At 41.6% G+C, this 26306-nt stretch overlaps 1 protein-coding gene across 2 annotated transcripts in view; it reads left to right on the plus strand.

The window, feature by feature from the left end:
* Nucleotides 1-26306, plus strand: part of lama5 (laminin, alpha 5) — a 333519-nt gene that overhangs the window by 179825 nt on the left and 127388 nt on the right. The window contains exons 17-27 of one of the 2 annotated variants that reach the window (XM_059980763.1): nucleotides 1012-1058; nucleotides 6569-6668; nucleotides 6857-6909; nucleotides 7292-7397; nucleotides 9438-9540; nucleotides 11629-11785; nucleotides 13339-13474; nucleotides 16243-16385; nucleotides 20463-20569; nucleotides 21631-21784; nucleotides 24118-24281. In XM_059980763.1, the coding sequence (XP_059836746.1) occupies nucleotides 1012-1058; nucleotides 6569-6668; nucleotides 6857-6909; nucleotides 7292-7397; nucleotides 9438-9540; nucleotides 11629-11785; nucleotides 13339-13474; nucleotides 16243-16385; nucleotides 20463-20569; nucleotides 21631-21784; nucleotides 24118-24281 (1270 nt within the window). Of the gene's footprint in view, nucleotides 1-1011; nucleotides 1059-6568; nucleotides 6669-6856; nucleotides 6910-7291; nucleotides 7398-9437; nucleotides 9541-11628; nucleotides 11786-13338; nucleotides 13475-13742; nucleotides 13873-16242; nucleotides 16386-20462; nucleotides 20570-21630; nucleotides 21785-24117; nucleotides 24282-26306 lie in introns of both variants that reach the window. The other variant, XM_059980765.1, reaches the window with a different exon arrangement.

Below are 26306 nucleotides of genomic sequence, written 5' to 3' on the forward strand. Positions count from 1 at the left end.
CCTGCCGTTGATTGTTGTTCAACAACTGATTCAGTTTTTCTCCCGATGCTTTTGTTACCCTGCACACATTATATTTTCATTACATTAATGGTATGTAATAATTTTTACTGTTAAGTATATATGTATAATGAACAAGTATAAAATAAAGATTGCTTACCAGTAATACTTAAATTCAGAGTCAGAAATGATGGCAAATCCAAGCTCTCATTATATATTCCAAAATCTGGAAAAGATCCAAAATCTGAAACGTTTCCAGCTCCAAGTTTTTAGATAAGGAATATTCAGCCTGTAATTATTTCATAAAATATTCTTTTCATACAAATGTTTTTGCTACTCTGTCTTTAGTTACATATTCGCTGTGATGTTTACCTCTCATCACTTGAACTATTAGACTTGAACATGGTGTCTTTTTGTCTTTCTGGCTTCTCTGATGTAATCTTTGTTTTGAAAATACCATCTATTTTTTCTCTTAAGTTCTTCTGAAATTAATATTTAACATTGATATCATTATTGGTGGTCTTGGATTAGTTAGAAATTGGATCATCTTTGTTATTGTTTAACAAAAAAGATAAAGATTGGCTTTATTTGTCACTTGTACATTGAAACATACAGTGAAGTGTGTAGCTTTGCATCAGCAGCCATCAATCACAGTCAGTGGATGTGCTGGGGGCAGCCTGCAATCGTCACCATGCCTCTGGCACCAATATAGCTTGCCCGCAACTTACTAACCCTAACCCATACATCTTTGGAATGCTGGAGGAAACCAGAGTGCCCAGAGGAATCCCGCACAGACTCCTTACAAACAGCTGTGGGATTGAACCCGGATCACTGGTACTGTAAGTGTTGTGCTACCCTCTGCACTACCTTGCAAGCTTATAGTTACAGAGCATCATATCACATCCTACAAGAGGCTCAGATCCAGTGGTATTAACACTGTGCTTGGTAAGACAAAACTATCAGCTCAACAAGCATTATCCTGATTTCTTACTCTATTCTGATTTTTATTTGTAGTGGCTTCCTGTGATCCAGCTGGCTCCACATCTCTCTCCACCAGTGATGTGAGTAAAATCTATTGCAGTATGTTAAACCATTGAGTTACGTGCAGTACTGTGCAAAATTCTTCAGTGCATGTAAAAAAAATTCTGTAAAGCAAAGATGCTTTCAATGTAATGAAATGGAAAGTTTCTAAATACCCAGAAAAATTACAATAAAGAACAGTAAATAGTAAAAACAAAAACTAAAATCAAATCAGTATTTGGTGTATCAAATCATTTAAAATCAAATCACCCTTTGATTTTAAAATCTCGTCTATTCTGTAGTGCAGTTTTATAAGAAAATCAGCTGGTAGGTACAGTAGTTCCAAGCATCTTGGAGAACTTGCCACAGTTCTTCTACAGGTATTGGCTGTCTCACTTGCTTCTGACTCTTTGGGTAATCGGAGCCTGCCTCAGTGATGCTGAGATCAGGGCTCCATCTGAAACCACATTAAACAGCTAGGGTGTTAAGATTTTTGCACTGTACTCTATTTAACTTCAACTGAACAAACGGATCCCTTTAAATGATGACCTTTAGATCAACAAGGGTAAATGGGGAAGATGAACAGATGCTGTACTTTAATTGCATTGTTAACACAGTAGGAGGGATTTCCTTTCAATACTAATCCTCACACCTGGAGCAGGTCTCGTTGAAATACCTTGATAAGACTTAATTTTACGCTATCATTGGTGGATTGCACATGAAGGAAACCTTCCTCCTCTTCATGCTGAGACACTGAATCTTCTTTGTGACATTTGGGTTTTCATTTTCCTTCTGTGCAGCAACGAAGATCTTAGTCTATAAAGGAGAATCAATTGGCGGGGTTTAAAGTTTCAGAAAATATGCTGGTAAAATAGGCCTTTCTCGCACCAGATGCTGGAGGAACTCAGCAAGTCAGGCAGCCTCTGTGGAGGGGGAATAAACAGTTATGAAATCCTGATGACGGTCTCAGTCCGAAACATCGATGCTTGTTCCCCTCTGTTGATGCCTCACTTGCTGAGTTCCCCCAGCGTTCTGTGTGCGCTGCTCAAGATTTTCAGCATCTGCAGAACCCTTTGTCTTTATAAACTGTGCTTTTGGGGACTTGGCTCTCTGTTAGTTTGTGGACTGCTAAGATGGTAAATGCAACCTAATCAAAGCAAAGCCAGATCCAATAAATAACCTTCTTCCGACCATACTGAGCCACCACCTTAAATATCAACTATGTTATTCACTTGAAGTGATGCTAAACCAGCCATGCTGACCCAATGCAACAAAATCCAATCTAACCAGAACCCAGATCTTCCATCAAAATGTACAACCAGTACCCAATGAATCTTTTTTGGGCAGTGGATCATAACTAACTGCAGACGCTGGAAACCTTAAATGCCAACAAGAACAGCATTGAGCATCAAGCTCTGTTTTTCATAATCTCTTTACATCTCAACCTTGCCCAGAACGTCCAAAAGGAATATGGGTAAGCTGTGAACCAGTAATTATTACTGAGCATATTTAAATGCTCTTTATTAAATGGATAATGCTATTTATTCTTGAGTTTAAAAGGTCAGAGTTCAAATCATGTTGACTGTCAGATGCCCAAGTACGGTGAGACACAGCACAATAAAATCTTGCTTACAGCAACATCACAGGCTCGTAGGAGGAGACAATAGGAATGACTTCTCATTACTCTAAAGAGTTGGAAAGCATTTCTTTCCATTATGGATGAGGTGTTCACACCAAGATCCTTCCCTCTGTGTGTGAAAAGCTGCTGAGAATTATGTAGTTCTGAATGGGAAATGTATATTGACATTGGGGAAATGTTATTTCCATTCTCCTTGTCCTTCTTTAAGATTCTTCTTAAAGCCTAAAATAACGACAGAAAGTGCTGCAAATGCTTACTGCAGCATCTGTGGAGAGGAAACTGAACTATAATTTCAGGCCAATACTCTTCAGAAGACTTTTAAGATATAGAAGCAGAATTAGGCCATTTGGCCCTTCAAGTCTGCTCCACCATTTTATGGCTGATCCATCTCCCCTTCAGCTTCATCTGAACCTGCTGTCAGTTTTGAGCACAAACTGTCTATATTTCAGTTTCTAGCAGGATTTTGTTTTTCTTAAAACTTGTCCATTTGAGCAACCTGCTGGTCATCGTTTGGCCAAATGGGCTCCGTGTCAAATTTTATTTGATAATGAACACAAAGAAGAAAATAGAAGCAGGAATATGCCAGTTAATTCCTCAGAGCTGCCTCACCATGTTCAATTTGATCATGGCTGTGTGCTCCTGTAAAGGAACTTGCAAGACTTTACTGTGTTAACGATACAACATAAATTTAATTCACTATTATCAGGGAAACAAAAACAGGAAATAGCTGCTTTTTTGTTGTAGTTTTTATCACCAACCTGTTGTGACATCCAAGTCAGCAAAAGAATTGGAATTTTAATTTGGGGCTTAGAATCCAGAAACCAATTCAAATTGGCAACATCAGTAACCAGTGCAACAAAGCATCCGTATCCAGTTTGGATTTTTATAGACTTGGACCTTGTGTCAAAGTAGCAAGTCCACTATGGAGGTTCTGAATTTATGTGGGACTCCCACACTTGCTTATAACGGACACTCAGAATCAGAATCAGTTTCATTGTCACCGGCATGTGACGTGAAATTTGTTAACATAGCAGCAGCAGTTCAATGCAATACATAATCAAACAGAAAGAAAAAATAATAAATAATAATAAGTGAATCAATTACAGTATAGGTATATTAAAAATGTGTAAAAATCAGATATATTGTACATTAAAAAAGTGAGGTCGTGTCCAAGGATTTATTGTCCATTTAGGAATCGGATGGCGGAGGGGGAGAAGCTGTTCCTGAATTGCAGAGTGTGAGCCTTCAGGCTTCTGTACCTCCTACCTGATGGTAACAGTGAGAAAAGTGCATGCCCTGGGTGCTGGAGGTCCTTAATGGATGCTGCCTTTCTGAGACACCGCTCCCTGAAGATGTTCTGGGTACTTTGTAGGCTAGTACCCAAGATGGAACTGACTAGATTTACTGCCCACTGCAGCTTCTATTGGTCCTGTGCAGTAGCCCCACCGCCCCCGCCCCCCATACCAGATAGTGATGCAGCCTGTTAGAATGCTCTCCATGGTACATCTGTTGAAGTTTTTGCGGGTATTTGTTCACATGCCAAATGTCTTCAAACTCCTAATGAAGTATAGCCGCTGTCTTGCTTTCTTTATAACTACGTCAATATGTTGGTACTGGGTTACACCCTCAGAGATCTTGATTCCCAGGAACTGGAAACTGCTCACCCTCTCTACTTCTGATCCCTCTGAGGATTGGTATGTGTTCCTTCATCTTACCTTTCCTGAAGTCCACAATCAGCTCTTTCGTGTTACTGACGTTGAGTGCCAGGTTGTTACTGCAGCATCATTCCACTAGTTGGCATATCTCACTCCTGTACGCCCTCTCATCACTACCTGAGATTCTGCCAACAATGGTTGTATCGTCAGCAAATTTATAGATGGTATTTGAGCTATGCCTAGCCACACAGTCATGGGTATAGAGAGAGTAGAGCAGTGGGCTAAGCACACACCCCTGAGGTGCACCAGTGTTGATTGTCAGCGAGGAGGATATGTTATCACCAATCTGCACAGATTATGGTCTTCTGGTTAGGAGGTCGAGGAGGTACAAGGGCCCAGGTTCTGCAACTTCTCAATCAGGATTGTGTGAGTGATGGTATTAAATGCTGAGCTATAGTTGATGAACGGCATCCTGACATAGGTGTTTCTGTTGTTCAGGTGTTCTAAAGTCGTGTGGAGAGTCATTGAGATTTCGTCTGTCGTTGACCTATTGTGGTGATAGGCAAATTGCAATGGGTCCAGGTCCTTGCTGAGGCAGGAGTTCAGTCTAGTCATGACCAACCTCTCAAAGCATTTCATCACTGTCGATGTGAGTGCTGCTGGGCAATAGTCATTAAGGCAGCTCACATTACTCCTCTTTGGCACTGGTCTAATTGTTGCCTTTTTGAAGCAAGTGGGAACTTCTGCCTCTGGCAGTGAGAGGTTGAAAATGTCTTTGAATACTCCTGCTAGTTGGTTGGCACAGGTTTTCAGAGCCTTACCAGGTACTCCATCGGGACTTTCTGCCTTGCAAGGGTTCAGTCTCTTTAAAGACGGCCTAACATTGGCCTCTGAGCCAGAGATCACAGGGTCATCAGGTGCAGCAGGGATCTTCACAGCTGTAGTTGTGTTCTCCCTTTCAAAGCATCCATAGGAGCTGTTGAGTTCATCTGGTAATGAAGCATCGATGCCATTCATGCTATTGGGTTTGGATTTGTAAGAAGTAATGTCTTGCAGATCCTGCCAGAGTTGCCGTGCATCTGATGTCACCTCCAACCTTGAACTAGCCCTCCTCAAATCATAGCTGGCTTTTTTTGGTACAGTCCTGTGTCACCAGACTTGAATACCACAGATATAACCTTCAGCAGACAACAAACCTGGTTCATCCACAGCTTTAGGTTTGGGAATGTACAGTAAGGCTTTGCAGCCACACACTCACCCACAGAGGTTTTAATGAAGTCGGTTAGAACTGCAGCATATGCATCCAGCTTTGAAGATGAATCCCTGAATACAGTCCAGTCCACCGATTCAAAGCAGTCCTGTAGACGCTGCTGTGCTTCCTTTGTCCATACCTTCTTGGTCCTCACTACTGGTGCTGCAGTCTTCAGTCTCTGCCTATAGTCAGGGAGTAGAAGTACAGCCAGGTGATCAGACTTCCCAATGTGAGGGCGTGGAATAGCACGGTAGGCATTCTTGGTGGCAATGTAGCAATGGTCCAGTGTGTTGTTTCCTCTGGTATTTCAAGTGATCTGTTGATGCTAGTTGCTTAGTGATTTTTTTTTCAGACTGGCCTGGTTAAAATCTCCCAAAACGATGGTGAAGGCATTAGGGTGTGCTGTTTCATGCATGTTGATTCCATTGCTGAGATCATCTAAAGCCTGATTGACATTGGCCTGAGGTGGAATATATACTGCTACCAAAATAATCCCAGAGATCTCCCATGCTAAGTAAAAAGGACAGCACTTAACTGCTAGATATTCCAGGTCTGGTGAGCAGAATTGGGACAGCATTGATATATTTGTGCACCAAGAAGAGTTGATCATGCTGCATACTGCTCCACCCCTGCTTTTGAGAGACTCTATAGATCTATCCTGACGGTGTATAGTAAACCCGTCAATATGAATTGCTGCATCTGGTACCGGAGGGGTTAACCAGGATTCTGTGAATCAAAGCACACACAATCAGTTTGCTTCTGTCAGTTTTAAACAGTGATAGTTCATTTAAACGCATTAAGACATCTTTGTTGACTGTCCTGACCTTGGAAGCAGTTGTGCTTTTTACAGGAACATTTAATCATATCCATTGAGAGTACTGCTGCTACTCGAGTCACTCTGGGCCTTTTGTAGTGTGAAGGGCAGAACAAAACATGATTTGCTAAGATGTCACTTGCTGAAGGGGGGGATATAACTGACTAGTTATCTTCCTCTTTCCCTTCAAGGAATCCTGTCAATGTCGGAGGAACGTTGAAGGTTCTGCCTGTGATAAATGCAAGCCTCTTTTTTGGAATCTGTCACCAGAAAACCCATGGGGATGCTCCAGTAAGAGATTTCTTTGTATCCCCCAGTAATAACGGTTTTGTGGAATTTTTGCATTGACGTTTATTCATTATTGTACGGGTTTTACCACCTGAATTTGGAATCTTATATACACAGGGACTTTAAATAATTTCTTAGTAAAATGGTGCCAGTGACGTTTACTGACTGTTTTCATGTGCCTTTATTTTCAGGCTGTCAGTGCCACGTTGATGGTACATTAAATGGTGTTGCAGAGTGCTTGCAGGTTGGTTGAAACCGACACTTGTACTTTGCTGAGCTCCAGAAATTATTTCAAACAATTGTTCATACTTCATGAACCTTGTCTTCCTCATTATTCTCAAAATGTAGGCTATTCTGTGGAATCTCATTCCCTCTTTCTTGGTTACCTAGTCTCTCTGCCTCATGTTCTCTGCTTTTCTCTTTTCTCTCTCTCCATCTCTATATCTCTTTCTCTGTTTCTTTCTATCTTTCTCTATCTCTCTCTCTCTCTTCCTGGAGAACTGTATTGTACCAGTACTGGTGCTACAAGCTCTTGTCTTTTAATGTTACAATTGAAGATATTGGCCATCAAAGTGCAAAGTTTTGTTTTCTGATACTCTCTGTAATGTTGCCACTTTGCTTTGCAGAATGATGGCCAGTGTCACTGTAAGCCTAATGTCTGCACGCGGCACTGTAGAGCTTGTAAAGCAGGATACTATAACCTCAGCAACAGGAATTACTTAGGATGCCAAGGTGAGTTTGCCTGACAGGATCTCATTTTAAGTGTATGACACATGAATATATACTCAGTGGCCACTTTATTAGATACCTCCCAAGATATAGGAGCAGAATTAGGCCATTCAGCCCATTGACTTTGCTCAACCATTCCAGCATGACTGATTTATTATTCCTCTCAACTCCACCCACCTCCTTTCTCCCCATAACCTTTGATGCTCTTACTAATTAAGAACCTATCAATCTCTGCTTTCAATGTACCCAATAACTTGGCCTCCACAGTCGACTGTGGTAAAGAATTATACATATTCACTACCTTCTGCCTAAAGAAATTCTTCCTCATCTCTGTTCCGAGGCTGTGCACTCTGGGCCCAGACTCCGCCACTCTCCATCTTCTCCATGTCACTGTATCTAGCCCTTTCAATATATGAGAGCTTTCAGTGAGAGACCCACCTCCCCTTATTCTTCTAAACTCCAGCAAATACATGTCCAGAATAATCTTAACCCTTTTATTCCCAGGATCATTCTCGTAAATCTCCTCTGGACCCTCTCCAAATGCCAGCACATCCTTTCTTAGATATCAGGCTCAGAATTGCTTACAGTACTCTGAATATGGTCTAGCAAGTGCATTATTAAGTTTCAGCATTACATCCGTTCTATTATATTCCAGAAATCTTGGCATGAATGTCAAGATTGCATGTATCTTCCTTGCTACTGACTCAACCTGCAAGTTAACCTTTAAGGAATCCTGCACTAGACTAGGGCTCACAAGTCCCTTTGCACCTCCGATTTCTGAATTTGCTCCTTACTAAAAAGTAGTCTCTGCTTTATTTCTTCTACCGAAGTCCATGACCATTCATTTTCCTACACTGTAATCCTTTTTCCTTGTCTTTGCCCACTCTCCTAATCTACAGTACTTCCTCAACAGTACTTGCCCTATCTCTGTATCATCTACAAAACTTGGCCACAAAGTCAATAGTTCTGTCAGCCAGACCACTAATGTTAATTAATGTTGATGTTTTCTCCAAAGGCTTCACTTTTCCCCCAATGTGCAGTGCCAGAGAACAGACTCAAGTCCTCTGGCTGTGGATAGAGCAGTGTTTTGCAAGGTTGATTGTGACTTCCTTGTTCTGGTACTCTGTGCTTCCGTTTATAAAGCCCAAGATCTCCTGAGTTTTTTGAATACTTTCTCAACCTAACCAAACACACAGTCATGAGTTTGTCACCAGTTGGCCTGACCAAAGTGACGGGTAGAAGCCACTAATCATTGTAAGGCTGGTTGGTGACCTCTCCTAGGGATGCCTGGACTGTCATCAAACTGTACACATGATGCAAACATCCGAGCAGGAGCCACTGAGAGAGCAGGGGTGGCCACAGGCAGAACCAAAATTATAAGAAATCCTGATTGGTTCATGGACAGTGTCGGCTTGCAGGGATATGGGCCTAACGCAGGCAAATTAACATTTGGGTTGGCCATGGTGATTTGAGCTGAAAGGCCTGTTTCTGTCCCCTTTGACTCCAATCAGCACCTGGTCTCAGAACAGAATTCATTCAGAAACTTATCTCTTCAATCAAATCATCCAAGTGTTTCGCACTGGTGTTAGCGAAGGGACTGAAATGGAAATACTTGAGATCAGTGTGAATATTCCATGGCAAGTAGTCACCTTTGCACATCCCTGTAATGTAAAGTTACTTTATTTGTTGATGGGAGAAAGAAGTTCAAGGCATGAAACATTTCAACACAAGGTCTGAGAGGGGGTGTTAAACCAAACAGAGAAATGCCAGCTTGACATCAGAGAGCTCACCAACTCATTAAAAACATGGCTTACAGATGAATTTGCACCCTTAACTAGTCAGGTGTGCAGGTGTACCTAGTAAACTGGCCACTGAGTATAGGTTTTGTCTTCGGTAGTAAGTGCATTCATCAATTAATGCAAGTTGCTTAATAAAGCACCCAGGACATCTTTCTAAGAAATTGGCTCTTAGAAAATGCCTTGATTTCAAGGTTACTGTCCACTCTTCATGTTTTTGTTTTGTTTTTGATGCTCTTTTCTATAGGTTGTCAATGTGATATAGGAGGCTCCATGGGTAGCTTGATGTGTGATGAGCTGTCGGGGAGTTGCCATTGCAGACAGAATATCGAAGGGCGCACATGCAACCAGTAAGCCTCCAGTTCAGTGCCCTTCTGTTTGGGCTTTCTCCTGTCAGCATTCATTCACAGTATTATTAGTTAGAAACTGTTGGATTTGTGCCTTAAATGGGCTATTACAGATACAGGAGCATTAATAGGGTGGTTACTGGATCTCTGAATCAATTATTTTTGGAATTTTCTTTAAGGAAGGGCATTACCATGGAACTGGTTAAGTTGTGTTAGAAATTGTGATGCAGTCTTCCTCTAAATGAATAGTCAGTGATTTAAAAGTATTTTCCTGTTGGGAAAATTCAGGCAGATGGGGCTCGTCAGCTTTGAACGGCAGCTCGCCTTGGAGAAGGAAAACTCTGATTTTAAACCTCTGCTGCCTTGCAGCCATACCCACCCATGGGAAAGGCTTCAGGAGTAAACCCCGAGGAAGAAATCTGGAGCCGGGGTCCCTGAGGCAGTTTGATATTGTTTGCAACTTCACTCTGGCAACCCCTGCAGTGACACTGGTGCCAAGCTGTATCGGCACTTGCCCTTCCCTTGGACTACATCAGTGACGTGGAGAGGGGGAACCCACTGCATGGGCAACAGCCGGTTCTTCAAATCTTCCTGCCCAGACTTGCACCCTGGAGAGGGCACAGTCCACCAGAGGCACGAACCCATGATCCCCTGGGATTGACAGCTGCCTACAAGACAAGAGCTGGAAAAATAATTATGCTCCAATCCCTATCCTCTTGCCACCCTGTTACCTTTATCCTTGCATAGTGTGCTTTTTGTCTCCCCCATTATATCCATTGGTATTCAACTCACATCCTGCTGCCTCTGCAGGATCACCGTGGGATTAGCCACTGCTTGGTATCCTGGCATTGATCTAGACATTCAGACTGAGGATGTGAAAGAGATTGGAATGAGAATTTGGGTATAATAGATCCACACTGACTTTTAATTTTCTGCAAGAGGATTCATTTTAGTTTAGTTTTCATGAGCATTGGATGTTGTTGACCTGGTATTTCACTGAATTGAACTCTTTCCATTCCTCTAGCACCAGGAACTGCATGCAACCATTATCAGTGGCCTTGCCTTCAACCTCCATGTCCTCAGCTTGTAGTTTACTTAGAAAGTCAGCCTCACCATCTGACTCTGGGCAACAATACTAGATTATTCAAGTTGTCCTCCAGCACTAACTTTGATATTGTGCCCGTGTTATTTTAATATAGATTCTAACTCTATTTTAAAATTTCCTTATTAAAACTGTGATTAGATCATCCTTCTAACTTCAAGTAAGTGCAGCAAATACAAGCAAGTTGACATTATTGAACTATATATTCAAAAGCCTTGGATAGTCACAACATTGTGGGCCAAATGGCCTGTACTGCGCTGTATTGTTCTATAGTTAATTTGCTTGGCATCTCTCACTCTTCCTGGCTGTGTTGTATTTCACAAATTTCTCTTTACTACATTGGGTATCCTGCTACATCAAGTGAAAATGGCTCTTGATTGTGTTTGGCAACTGGAGGAACTCAGCAGGTCAGGCAGTATCTATGGAAAATAATAAACAGTCAACGTTTCAGACCATGAACCATCTTCAGGACAGAGAAGGAGTGGGGGATGATGCCAGAATAAAAAGGTGGGGGGAGGGGAAGAAGGATAGCTGGAAGGTGATAGGTGAAGCCAGGTGGGTGGGAAAAGGTCAAGGGTTGGAGAAGAAGGAATCTGATAAAGGAGAGTCGACCACAGGAGGAAGGGAGGGAGGAGAGGAACCGGGGTAAGTGATAGGCAGGTGAGAAGAAGTAAAGGTCAGAGTAGGGAATAGAGAAGGGGAGGGGGGGTGGAATTTGTTTACCAGAAGGTTATCTTTATGATTGACTGTTTTTGTCTTCTTGTAGTATTCCTGTTAACTAATCCATACTATCTGAGAGTTCCTTGGGTACTTATATATTTACCTACAATTTGTTTATATCTGAGAAGAAAATAAATATGCAATGAAATAGCTAAAAGAAACAGTGAAAGAATAATTACTACTTAGATTGACTCAAATCTATGTTGCTGGGCTGTGTCGTTAATAAATCTTTGGTGCCAGTCTCTTCTATTGCTTATTTTTCTTTAAAGAGCAAAGCCAGATCACTACTTCCCTGATCTACATCATCTTCGTTTTGAGATTGAGGATGGTGCAACTCCTGAAGGGAGGGCTGTTCGTTTTGGCTTTAATCCACTTGAGTTTGAAACCTTTAGCTGGCGAGGTTATGCACAGATGTCTCCAATTCAGGTAGGTGACGGGATCACTTCATGAGGAAGTGAATCTGTGTTTGATCAGTTAGTTCTTTGCCCTGTTTTGTTTCCCGGATGCCTTTTTCGAGCAGCTTATGGTTTAATTTCTCCGACCATTCATGGAGAATGGTTGCAGTTTCACATGGGACATTCCAGTGGGTAAGTGTGGCTCAAAACTAATCATGTCTTGGCTTCTTCACAACCCAAAACAGTGGGGAAAAAAATCAGACAAGGAGGTGTTTATGCTGAAACACTGGAGAAGAGCCAGCTTGTCCAATGAACAACAGATTTTGGGCTCCTTCAATGGCTCAAAGAGGGAAATTGTTGCCTGCTCTTTACCAGAAGACTCGAACCTCAGTCGGTCATGAATTAGGCAGTTTCTAGTTAGTTTTAATATTCCTCAGTTAGCGAGGGGAAGATTCTACTCCTGATCAAGCTCTCTAAAATGTGAGTATCTTATGAAGACAGCCAAAGAGCAAGTTGCTTGGCAGTGTTCATTGTACCTGTGTTCATTAGCAACAAGGTACTGAAAAATTCCTAGTGCCAGCGGAATCATGTTCTGGTAATCTACAAATAGCGAAGGAGTGAAAACTCCAATACACTATTTGTCAACTTTTACTGGGTTAAGAAGATCGAACATTCATTAATAAGTAACCAGTTTATAACATTTTTTATTGGATCTGATATCTCTCATTGGCTATTAACAACTAATTGTCTTTCAAAGTATTTAATTGTCAGAACATTGAGAAATAGATTTATTGAGGGTACTGAGAGCTTGATGGGGAAATGCTAAATCAGTGAAGTTGTGGAGTTTTTTTAATTCAACACCTTCTGTGCTGTGGGTGTGTTTGATGCTGGGACTGCACAAAAAGTCAATTGATCACTCGGCACCAATACACACACAAACACCACAAAAGTATTTTGATGCAAGTTATTTGGTGCAAATGAAAAATGACATATTCATCTTGCATGTTTTTATGTCCCAATCCTAATTTGGTCTTGGATTTGTAACTGCGGATTCCTGTTACAGTCCTTGTATAACTGTAAGAGAGGGAGATGGAAAAGGGATTGAAGAGCAATGCATGTGCCTTTGAGGACAGTTTAATATCCATAGTATTTAAATGAAAAGTCAATATTTGTGTAATAAAATGTTTTCAATGAAATTACTTCAAGTTTTGGGGAATATTTTTGCGAGTTAATATTTTTCAATGCCACTGATGTGTATATGTGAGCATTTGTGTTTGTGTGTGTATATATATATATATATATATAAAACACATACATACATACGTATGTATGTGTGTATATATGTGTGTGTGTATATATATAAAAAATATGTGTATACAAATAAGTAGAATTTGTGATACACTTACAATGCTTGAGTTTGATCCAAGTAGTTGTATTTTGCAGTGATATTGCCTCTCGGCTGAAGATATTTTTGCACGTTTAGTTCGAAGCATGCTTAGTCTAGTTGGGCTGCTGGCTGTTAGGGTTGTTGCACGGTGAGGTGCTGGAATGATTATCCCTTCCATCAGCTTCTCTCTCCTCTAGCCTAAGGTAGTTGTGGCTGTCAACGTGACCTCCCCTGACCTGTTTCGCATTGTCTTCCGCTTCGTAAACCATGGAGCCACTGACGTGAAAGGAATGGTCATGGTCAGCGAAGTAAATCTTGATGCTTGTGGGAACTGTAAGTGGCTATCTGACCTTTTAAATTCTCCTTATGTGTCTTTGCTGGTGGTTCACCGTTTTGTTCTGTAAGCCTAGGGATCCACTCCCATCTTCCTTTAATCGGTGTTGCTTGTTAGTGTGGACGATGCTTACATACGCAGGTGGATGCTTGTTTCAAGGGAAATGAGACCTTGCAACGATTATATGGAGATGAATGAGTCTCCTTTGCTGGTTGTGGCCCTAGTCACACCTATGTACCATTGTCAAATTCCTTTTCGTTTTTGCAGAATAGAGTCAAAATAACGATGCATATGATGGATTCGCAGCTTTATTTGTTTCGTTTCATCTTGAGGTATATTAATGCAGGATCTGCCACAATATTTGGCAAGGTTGCAGCTTATCAGGGACAAAGAACAGGTAAGATTTTAGCCATGGAAATACTGGTCGTTTCAAGAAGATGGCAGCTTAAAGAAATGCTGAAGCTTCACAGACCTCTAAGAGGGTAGAGGCACTGTCGTGCCATCATTGTGGTGAAAGTTATGAGCTGGTTCCTGTTCTGCAATGTACCCATTGGAGTTTAAAGTGTCACCAATGGGTCATTATTCATTCCTGAGATCTTTGCCACCCACAGTCATTGTTAATGTAACCTCTCACAGACCACTCCTTGTACCTTTCATCCTTCAGTAATGGTACTGGATGCTTAATTGTTTCCCAAAAAAATTATATTGGATCTTTCATTCCCTCTACTCCCTCTATTTAATCTTGAAGGAGACATTAATGTATTGTGTTGTGGATTTGAAGCCATCTCTGCAACCTTCAGCAGTTTTGCATTGGGGATGACTGTTCACTCGGTGGTTGATTGGGATAAAGTAACAGTCCATACGTGCCTTCTATTATTTTCCCCACAGTTGAAAAATAATCTAATCACTGGGGGTGGTGCATTTTGCCGAACAGTACCAGGGCCCCCAGTTCAGTCAGATCGTGGATGCTGTGGGTATGTTCTTTCTGTGACCATGTCGGTTTCTCCTGGATGTTGCGCTTCCTCAAGCATCTGGAAGATGTGCGGGTTGGAAGGTTAATTGGCTGCAGTAAAATGCCTCCTAGAGGAGCTGTCTGGGGAGATTGAGCATATGAGAGAGAGTAGGTCACAGGGAAGTTAAATGGGAGCAGCAGCTCTATGTAACAGACATGACAAACATTAATTGCATAACCTTAAGTTATCCATAACTTACACAGTAAAATAAACAAAAAATAAACATAACATTAGTGCAGGTTGAGACTTTGAAAGCCAGCATAGAGTTGATGGGCCGAAGAGCCTCCTTGGTTTGAAGAAAATATGAGAGAATGTCGGACCACTTATTAGCTTTCATCATCACTTTTACCACTTAAAGATAGGGTAGTTTTAAAATTTTCCCCATCACCAAGTCCTGCTCATTCCTCACTTCCTGCTTGCTCCCCAGTGCCTCGAGTTTCAAAATCTTATCACTGTTATTGTGGTACAGCATAGAACAGGCCATTCCGGCCCTTTGTGCTGAGCTACCCACCAGCCCCCCACCCCCCCACCGATTTAATCCTAGCCTAATCATGCGACAGACAGTTTATAATGACCAACGTACCTACCGACTGATGCGTCTTTGGACTGTGTGAAGAAACTGGAGCACCCAGAGGAAACTCGCGTGGTCACGGGGAGAATGTACAAACTCCTTACACGCAGTGGAGGGAATTGAACCCAGGTCGCCTGTACTGTAAAGCATTGTGCTAACCACTACACTACCGTGTTTACGAATATCCAGTGGAGGAAGTCAGCCATCTTTGCTCACTGTGTTCTTCATGTGCCTCCAAACCCACAGTCATGAGTTTAATCTTCACTTCTTTCTGAAATGGCTGAACAGGGACAACGCCAAGGATCGATGGATGTTAAAAGCCAGCTTCAACAGAGACATACCGATCCTGTTTAAAAAAGACTTAAAATGAACGAAAGTGAACACTTGTTCATACTTAAAAATTTTAAATTAGCATTGACATTATGAAGTCATCTTCACAGAAGATTAGTGGTTAGTATGGGCTTTGAGTTGGGATAATGAAGGAGGAAAGTTGTGTTGGATTATTGGATTTTTACAATAGATCAGGGATTCTCAACCTTGGGTCCACGGACTCCTTGTTTAATATTATAGGTCCATGGCATAAAAAAGGTTGGGAGCCCCTGTGATAGATGGGTAATCTACAGTGGCTCAAGGGGCCTCTCAGTCATGCTGACTCATTGAACCCGACTAGCCTATTGAAGTAATATTCCAACAGAAATCTACTGCAGATGTCAGAAATTTGAAATAGGTTTGAAATATATTTTGTTAGTGTGCAGAAACTAAGTTAATTGTCTACAGCATTGATCCTATCCAATGTTCAGATGTGACCTTCTTCATATCCTCTATGATTTAATTCGGATCATTCAATTTGATTGATAGATTTATTAGGCCTCTGGAAAAGGTCCATATTATTAAATCACTTCTTGTAAAAAAGCAACTGCTGAGTAAACCTCCAGGTGGCTATGGATCAGGAGGTGGTAACCTTGGACCAATGCTGCCTGGACAGAAGACAGGCCCTGGTCAGCTCTGGCTGGGTCGCCCGGGTGAGAGTGTCTGATGTTGAAAGACCCGAAACACCTGATGTCCCCAGGTTACATCACTGATGATGTGTCCCAGCATCATTAGGCTTGTTTTGGTGTTAATGAATGATATTTATCTACTTACAGTCCAGAAATAATGTTACTTTCTATGGATTGACACCCAGGTTCGGAACAGACTAAGCAGATCATCTTTGCTCCCAGCACTGAGCCAGCTTTTGTCACTGTGCCACAGAATACATTCGTGGAACCTTTTGTTCTCAACCCTGGTGTGTGGTCAGTGGTCATCGAAGCGGAGGACATCCTCTTGGTAAGAAACATTCTGTAGCGGATTTAGTTAATGCTGCTGGACTGGATGTAGTAGACAATTTAGTTTTTTTGAGACAGGAAGACTCTCTGACTTGGACGAGTGCAGCCATGGATGCAGGAAGCAGATTTCACCATATATTTGCCAGCTGTTTTGAAAGAGCTTTTTTTTAAAGTAAAGTGCATGTAATTGCTAATCCAAAACGTTTCAGTGGTTCTTCAGTTCAGCATGATCAGAGGGCGTCAAGGGAGCCAAGATCAGTGAGGTTTCTTCTGGTTTCCCCCCCATGTTCCATTAATATGCTGAGAGGATAATCAACCATGGTATCTCTTTCTCCTTCCCTCCTTCCTTCTCATAACTTCTTTATAAAAAACATTTCTTTAATGAAGCCTCGAATCACCCTTCCTAACATTAAGTAAAGTAATTGAGCTGCCCAAGTAATTAGGAAAATGTAATCCTGAAGTGAGGTTTCCTTCCCCAGCCAGCAAGTTGTGATGTTTTCCATAGAACATTCCAGCACAGAAGCAGGCCTTTTGGCCCTTCTTGGCTGTGCCGAACCGTTTTTCTGCCTCGTCCCCCTGATCTGCACCTGGGCCACATCCCTCCATACGCCTCTCATCCATGTACCTGTCCAAGTTTTTCTGAAATGTCAGAAGTGAACCACTTCATCTGGCAGCTCATTCCACACTCCCACCACTCTCTGTGTGAAAAAGCTCTCCCCTAACGTTCCCTTTAAACTTTTCCCCCTTCACCCTTAATCCATGACCTCTATTTTTTTTCTCCCCTAGCCTCAGTGGGAAAAAGTGGACCCTTAATACATTTTAATAAGATCAAATCTTATACTTCTAAGTTCTAAGGAGTGTGGGCTCAACCTGCCTCACCCCAGGGATCAACGTGATGAACCTTCTCTGCACAGCCTCTCAATGCTGGTATATACTTATATTAAACATAGAGGCCAGAATGGCACCAAGTACTCCAGCAACGGACGAAGCAGCACCCTATAAACTAGCATTAAACTTCCACTGCTTTTATACCAATTGCAATAAATGTCTAAAGCTTGTTTTCCATGAAACCACTTCTTTTGTGTGAAGGTCAGCACCATTCAGATCAGTTCATCATATATGCCTTGTTAACTCCTGAAACAGCAGGAGTTAACAAAAGTTTTTTTAAAATGATGATTCGCGAAGACTGACGAGCAACAAATGAGCTGCCATTGTTCTGCTGAGAGCCAGATCAGCTCCTCCTTTCTTGGATGGAAAGAATTGGACCAGAAGCTTCCCTTCCTTGTCTGCAGTGGCTACAAAGAAGCTTCTTAGCCAAATTCCCATTCGAAAAGAGTAATACTGACGTCCTGAGGCAACCGCACATTTTTCAGTGGTCTTAGCTGTCTGCCAAATCCGCAGAGCTGCAGGAGAGATCCGAGCGGTCAGCCCCTCTGCTTGCAATTCACTGTTTATTTGCTTTGTGGTTGGTTGTAGTAAATGTTCCTTTATCCCTGTTGGCTATTTAGAGAGGATGTAAAATACTTAGCACTAATTTCCTTACAGGTTCTGTTACAACTCAAACACTCAGAATTCGTTGTGCCAATGTAAATATTGGCAGTCAAATCCAGTGCTTAGAGTTTTCAGGGTGCAAATCTTATATTGATTCAACCTTTCAACAAAAGCTTTTAGGTGTTAATAAATACAAAGAAAATCTTCCTGTTTATAATTTACCAGTTGGAAAAATAGCTGATCTGTCCTGCTGTTTGGCTTAATGCCCCAATCTTAAATCTGATTCTACTTTGAGTTGTTAAAATGAGATTTAACTATGGGAATTCCTTGAATGATTACCTGGTTTCAGATGCTGCTTTAGCTGTGAAAAGGGTTCAAATGGACAATCACCTCAGAAAAAGATAGAGAGTTTAATGATACAGTGTCATGACATAACCTTTCTTTCAAGGGACACACGTAATGCTGGATAAACTCAGCAGGTCAAGCAGCATCTATCAGAATGATCAACCAGTCAAGGTTTGGGCTAAGGCCCTTCTTCAGGATTGAGCAGGAAGGGGGAAGATGGCAGATTAAAAAGGTGGGGGAGGGGATGGGGGCTAGCTGGAAGGTGATAGGTGAAGCCAGGAAGGTGGGCAAGGTCAAGGGCAGAAGAAGAAGGAATCTGATAGGAGAGGAGAGTGGGCCTTAGGAGAAAGGAATGCAGAAGGGGACCCAGGAGGAAGTAATATCTGCCTTTAACATCTGCCGGACGATGCTGAGGATGTTCTACGAGGCTGTGGTGGCCAGTGCTATCATGTTTGCTGTTGTGTGCTGGGGCAGCTGGCTGAGGGTAGCAGACACCAACAGAATCAACAAACTCATTCGTAAAGCCAGTGATGTTGTGGGGGTAGAACTGGACTCTCTGACGGTGGTGGTTGAAAAGAGGATGCTGTCCAAGTTGCATGGCATCTTGGACAATGTCTCCCATCCACTTCATAATGTACTGGTTAGGCACAGGAGTACATTCAGCCAGAGACTCATTCCACTGAGATGCAACACTGAGCATCATAGGAAGTCATTCCTGCCTGTGGCCATCAAACTTTACAACTCCTCCCTCGGAGTGTCAGACACCCTGTGCTAATAGGCTGGTCCTGGACTTATTTCCACTTGGCATAATTTACTTATTATTTAATTATTTATGGTTTTATATTGCTATATTTCTTCACTATTCTTGGTTAGTGCGGCTGTAACGAAACCCAATTTGCCTCGGGATCAATAAAGTATGTCTGTCTGTCTGTCTGTAGGTAGGTGAGAAAAGATAAAAGGTCAGAGTGGGGAATAGAGGAAGGGAGGGGGAGAAAATTTTACCAGGAAAAAATGATACTCATCCCATCAAGTTGGAGGCTACCGAGACGGAATATAAGGTGTTGCCTCCTCTTGGCACAAGAGAAGGCCATGCACCATCATGTCGGAACGGAAAGAGGAATCAGAACTAAATGGGAAGTTCCATTTGTGGTGGATGGAGGGGAGTTGCTCGACAATGCATTTCCCCAATTTACAACAGGTCTCATTGACGTAGAGGAGGCCACATTGGGAGCATCGGGCACAGTAGACGACCCCAGGAGACTTTCAGGTGAAGTGTTGCCTCACCTGGAAGGACTGATAGGTGCCCTGAATGGAGATGTCAGTCAAACAAATGAGCTCATCATTGACTTCAGGAACAAGGGCAGTGCACGTGCTCTTGTCTACATCAGCAGAGGTTTGAATCATTGCTTAGTTTGGTTTTATTAAGCCTGCTTGATTCCAAAGAGAAGTAATTGAAATCAGAAAAAAAAATCTGCTTCTCATCCTCACTGTATATAATTTGAATTTGGGATCTTTTCCAAATAAGCTCTTTGCTTCCTCAAGTAAGACCTTTGTTTTCCTCCTGTATATTATGAGAAATATTGCAGAGCAGTAAAGAATCCAGTGTCCCCTACAGGTCATTACCCATGAGATCCAAGATTAGCACCTCAGGCAGAAATAGAAGTCAACCAGGAGACAGGGGATTGGTGAAAATCAGACCAGTCATGTTGCAATCCAACGTTTAGATTTGTGTTAATAACTAGATGAACAGAATTAATTCGAAAGGCTGTTCTCTTCATGAAAGATTTCTTTTTGTTGCAAGATTGTGTTACGGACTAAACAAAAGGCAAAGCTAAAATCTGAGGAGCAACAGAAGCTTAAGAGGGCAAAGTGTTTGGATTGATAATAGGCACTGGGAGCCTACGAAGCTGTGATCTTTCTTTGTGGTGAGACAGCAAGGTTTAACATGGTATTTAGTTGGATTGAATCTCTTCTCCGCTCCCTGTCTGCAAAAGGTTTTTGTGTGTTTTCTGGGATTCTGCTCAACAACTGTTACCTTTTGATCAGGTGATCCCTTGGTTCATTGTACACTGGTTGGAGTAGCTTTGTTGTGTTTCATTTATCCGATGGACCCAAGTACACATCTGTCTCAATTCTAATTGGAAAAGTAATTTTTAAAAAACCATGAATCCTTAAAATTTTAAGTGGAAAAATAAATACTGCTATTGTATGAAACTTGAGGCATTTTTCCTTCACCTTGCAGGATTACCTGGTCCTCTTGCCCAGTGCCTACTATGAAGCACCAATCCTTCAGCTCAAAGTGACAGAACCCTGCACCTACACAGTCAGCCATCAAGACATCAGTCAGAAGTTCGTATGATAGTAAAGTTGTTGGGTTTTAAAAAAAATGATATTTTATATTTTTGTAAATGTTATTGAATTGTTTTGTTCAATTGATTTAAGTCATTTCATCCAACCAATGTCACAGTGTCTTGATAGAAACTGGGTATTTGGGAGCTCAAGGCCTATTAAGGGTTTGACAATCTGACTTCAGTTCTTTGTCTTCCAGTTTAATCAAAATTATATGTAAAAGATTAGTGAATATACTGCAGCTTTGACCTGTTTAAGTAATATCAGAAAATCTATTTGTTTAGCTTAAGCATTGACCCAGCATTAATGAAGGGTGTTCAGCCTGAAAAGTTCACTGTTTCTCTTTCCACAGCCACGGCTATTTGTGTTTTTAATTTCCGATTTCCAGCATCTGCAAGTTTTGATTTTAATTAAGTTCTCAGTTAATCTACCTCGTTACTCAGAGAGTGGGGCGAGCCTGGAATGAGCTGACAGTGGAAGTAATAGATGCGGGTTCAGTTGTAGCATTTAAGAAAAGTTTGGATAGGTACTTAGATGGGATAGTGAATTTGGAAGGATGCGGTCGTCCACTTGCGGGCAAAAGATCGGGTCAACATGGAGCTCAGTAGATCAGGTCCCTTCAAATGTACTCAATATGCTTTTATAAATGTTATTTTTAGGATTAGCTTTACTTGCCACATGAACATCGAAGCCTGCATTGAAATGTTTGCTTCAATGACCAATGCAGTTCAAGGGCAGCCCGCAAGTGGCACCACACTTCTGGCGCCAACGTACCATGCCTACAACTTACTAACCGATACGTCTTTGGAATGCTGGATGAGACCAGAGCACCCCGAGGAAAACCATGCTCTCATGGGGAAAAGTTCAGATTTCTCACAGACGGTGGCAGGAATTGAACCCCAATCATGGGTGCTCTAAGCATTGCACTAACTGGAACGCTACCATGCTGCCCCAAGTACCAATATTTGTGAAGGGTTTTGTTTTGCTTTTTGAGAGTAAAATGAATTGGAGTTTCCAATGAGTGTGGGAATGGGTGACATGATTGATCCCTTTCTCTGCAGTTGCTTGTTGTACAGGCATCTTTCCCTGGATGGCTTTCCCTCGTTGCGGGCTACCGAAGGAATGTGTGCCACTGAAAATTACTTCCACACCCAGTGTCAAGTGATACAGCCAACTCCTAGGCATCCATCAATGGTTGCCCTTAATGATAAACAGGTCAGTGTAATACTGAAGTGATGAAATGGGATACTAGTGAAGAGGCAAAGCTTGTGTTTGGATTTCTTTCTCTTCAAGTACAGCAGAAGCCTATCCCAAACAAAATAAATTGAGTGGCAATGCAAACGAACAAGGAGTGAGAATGTCAGATTGGACAGTGTAACCGTTAAATTTCTCCTGTAACTTAATTTTAGTATGCTTGTTTGTATTTTTATATAATCACTTATATACTTGTAATTAAAAAAAATTATGGACGCTGTTGTGGATATTGTATTATGAATAGGAGTTATCTTATTGGTCAACTGTTATCTATGGAAAATTAATTAAATTAACAATCCGGTATAAAAAAACAGACAGACGGTAGAACAAATGCAAATGTCTCTCCTGTGATTATTCCCCTGCCACTAAGTCCTCCTTCCCTTCAACCCCCTCCTCCCACCCCTTTACCCCTCACCCTCCCCTTTCCTTCCCTGCCCCCTCCGCCTCCACCCTTTCCCCTTCCCTTCCACGCTCACCCCTCTCCCTCCCCTTCACCACTCACCCCTCTCCTCCTTCCCTTCCCCACTCACCCCTTGCCCCCTCTCTCCCTTCCCCCTTCCCCTCTGACCCTCATGTTTCATCTTCCTCTACTCATTTTATTCTAGTAACAATTCATAACCAATCATTAGCAAAAAGATTTATGCCTCATTCTTGACTTACAGCCTCAGGGCAGACATTGAGGTGCTCTTGAGGCGGCCGCACTGCGGGAAGGGGAGCAAGCTCTCACTTGGAGCAAACTGACAGTTACCAGATTTTGTGATTCGCTGTAGTCTACTGTGGAATATATTTTAGCCAGGGCACTGAGGGAACCCCTCTATCCTCAGAATATTGCTTGAGTATCTTTTAAATCCTCTTGACAAGTCCTTGCTTTAATCTCTCTCCAAAAGAAGGATTTCCAGGCTGTAATTCAGCTGGCACCAAATAACTTGCTCAAGTCTGAATGATCATATTATTTTACTGTTGTACTGTTATGTATGCGCAGAGCAAAGGAGTAGAAGTACCAAACGTTTTTACTGAGTCACTGGGCAGGAGCAATGAACCAGGCATGCTGTGATGAAAGCACACACACTTGAAGGACTGCTCGAGAAAAAGTTCCTGTGCATAGGAGGCCCGATTGATTCACCACATGATCAGTCAGCCACATGTGCACCTGCCTCATCCTAGCAATTGATCCAGTACAGTTCAAGTTCAGCCCCACGAAGCATGTTATTGACTCTGAGCTGAATTTCAAATCACATATTAACTATATTATTAAGACTGCATTCTTTCTTTGAGGAAACATTGCTGGAGTCCCATTTCTTATAACATCTCAAGATGCAGAAAAATTGATACACACCCTTGTTTTTCACCGATTAGAATACTGTAATGCGCCCTTTTCAGGACTGCCTAAGAAAGGTATAAGATGCAGCAGCAAGAATCTTAATTTTTTTAAAAATCCGAGCACATTTCGCCAGTTTTGGCATCATTGCACTGGCTGCCTGTGTCCTTTAAGATCAATTTTAAAATACTCTTAATTGTATATAAGGCTCTGAATAATCTGGCTCCGCAATTTATCTTGGAGTGGCTATCCCCTTACATCCCTAATCATAATCTGTAATCCACGAATACTGGTTTGTTTCGTATTCCTAGAGCCAAGCATATAAGAACTGGTGATGTGGCCTTTTGTTCTTATGCAATACTGTACCAACTGAGATATAATAGGCTAGTTCTGTGGAGCATTTCAAAACACTTATTAAAACCTACTTTTTAAATTTGGCCTACTTATACGATTACTTAATGCCTGTTGATACTGATTACATATATATAATTTGCTGTACTCGATTATATTTTATTCTATATAGTGTTTGTCTTATAATTTTTAATTTTGTATTGCATTTTATGTCTATATTGATTTATCTTTACAATCCACGTAAAGCATTTGAGGCTGCATCTTAATGTATGAAAGGTGCTATATAAATAAAGTTATTGTTACCCTGAATCCGTAAGGGCTCATTAAGCAAAAAGTAGGTCTTGCTTCCTTGCTCAGCGCCTGTGATCATATAAATGTTTCCTTTTCAAAAACTTAGTTATAATGGAATCATCTGTAAAGTAGTGCAGTCAACTCATAATAAATTGGAGTGTCCATTAGGGGGACAAATTCTGTTTGACAGTGATCCGAAATTGGTTTCCTTGCAAGCTTCCCCTTCACCAGTTTTTGCCCATCTTTTCCATGTGGCAATGTCAAGCATCATATGATAAATCAGAAAGCAATGAAGTAGCTGAATGAATCATAACAAATTTCCTCTATTTTTCAGGTTAACGTACAATTGCAAATGAGGGTTCCGCATTCTGGGGCTTATGTGGTGCTGATTGAATACGCAACTGAGACGGATTCAGGGCAGGCCCTCAGTGTCGTCGTAAATGATTTAGGAAGGCAAGATCAACGTGTCGATATTGAGCTCCAGAATTGCAAATACAGGTAAGGATATTGGGGTCTCCCTACCTTCTGTCCAAGACCTCTTTCAGAGTTGATGCCTCCAGAAGACACGGTACATTGTTAAAGACCCCTCACACCCTCTCCATGAACTGTTTGTTCTTCTGCCATCAGGCAAACGTTACAGGAGCATCAAAACAAAAACCACAAGGTTACCAAACAGCTTCCTCCCACAGGCAGTCAGACTGCTAAATAGCTGCTCTACCTGACTCTGCTTTGGACACTTTTAATTTGCACTGGACGCTTATAACTTGATTTTAACTGACATGTGGCTGTTGGGTTTTACTACTCATTGTTGTGCTTACTATTTGTTGCGTTTGTTATGTTATGATCGCACTTGCCTCTGGGAAACGCTGTCTCATTCTGCCCTGCAGAGCTGATGTATGGTTGGAATGAGAATAAAGGTTTTGAATCTTGAATCATGTTTTACCCTTGATCGGATTAGAAGTCTCAATTCTCAAAAGGTGCAATTAGCACAAAACCTAAAGGTATTTTATCTGTTTATCATTATGCAATTAAGTATGAATTTATTGCTGAATTTGTTTTGTGTGGCAAACGAAGTCAACAATTGTATGGTATATGGGTGGTTCACAATGACATCCTGGGAGATTTAGGTTGATTTTTACTGTACTGTTTTTGCTTCAAAGTGATTGTTCTCACCCTGAGTAACTTCTCTTTTGACTCCTCTCACTTTCTATAAATCAAAGATATAGCCACTGGCACTTGTCTGGGCCCAAGTTATGCCTGGCTTTTCATTGGCTGCATGGAACAGATCTTCCCATTAGAACTGAAATGAGGAGGAGTTTCTTTAGCCAGTAGGTGGTGAATTCATTGCCACAGATTGCTGTGGTGTCCAAGCCATTGGGTATGTTGTTTAAAGCAGAGGTTGAAATGTAACGGGGTGAAACATTACAGGGAGAAGGTAGGAGATTGGCAATGAGAGCGATAATAACTCAGCCAAGATCTAATGGTAATCTTGATGAGCTGACTGGACTATGTCTTGTGGTCTTATACTGGAGCACAGTTTCAGGGAGCTACATGGAGGTCTGAGAGTGGTAGTTTCATAGGATTTTTCAGGTTCATCTTTACTTTTTGAAGTTAGATTAGAAACTTGGACCTGGCTAAAAATCTAATGAAAACTAATAGGACACAATGAATTGGGTATGAGCTGGGAGACTACTTGTGAATACCGAAAAATTGTAGCAGATGTTTGCTGCTCATCTCATGGAACGGATATCAGATGGTCCACCCTTGTCTTCAGCGTGTTCTCCCAGATAGGTTAAAGGGGATGCATCAAAGCGGGTTAGATTTGAGATCACCTTATCGTTCTGACCTCAGTCTACCTATTATTATCTATGCAGAGGGTAATATAAATGAATTTAACAAAGGCAGGAAGCCTACTCGTAAAATAGATGTTCTTTGTTTTGTGCTGATTGGCCGAATTCAGTAGGTCAGGTGTAAAGCTTTGCAGCAGGGTGAAATTTATTTCAATGTCAGCTCATCGTCTCACCTCTTCAGAGTAGAAATGCCTGCACTGAACCCTTAAGTGTAGCAGGACCAGGGCATTCAGCTCATTGAGACTGCTGCAACATTCAATCAATGCTGATTTATTTTCCCTTTCAACCCAATTCTCCTGCCTTTTCTCTAACCTTTTACGAATCAGGAACTTAATCGACCTCTGCCTCAACTATACCATATATATGTATGTCTTGGCTTCCACAGCTGTCTGTGGCAATAAATTCCACAGATTTATTACCTAGTGACTGAAGGAACTCCTTCTCATCTCTGTTCTAAAAGAAACATTGTTCTATTATAAGGTTGTGCCCTCTAGTCCTAGACAATTATTGGAATTGTCCTCTACAGTAGCCAAGATATCTTCAAGGAGTGGTGCCTTAGGAAGGCTGGCATCCAGCATTATGGATCCCCACCACTCAGGACATGCCCCCTTCATACTGTTACTGTCGGAAGGAGGTACAGAAGCCTGAAGGCACACAACGTACTCATGCCATA

This window comes from Hypanus sabinus, chromosome 9, assembly GCF_030144855.1.
Source record: "Hypanus sabinus isolate sHypSab1 chromosome 9, sHypSab1.hap1, whole genome shotgun sequence".
NCBI lineage: Eukaryota > Metazoa > Chordata > Chondrichthyes > Myliobatiformes > Dasyatidae > Hypanus > Hypanus sabinus.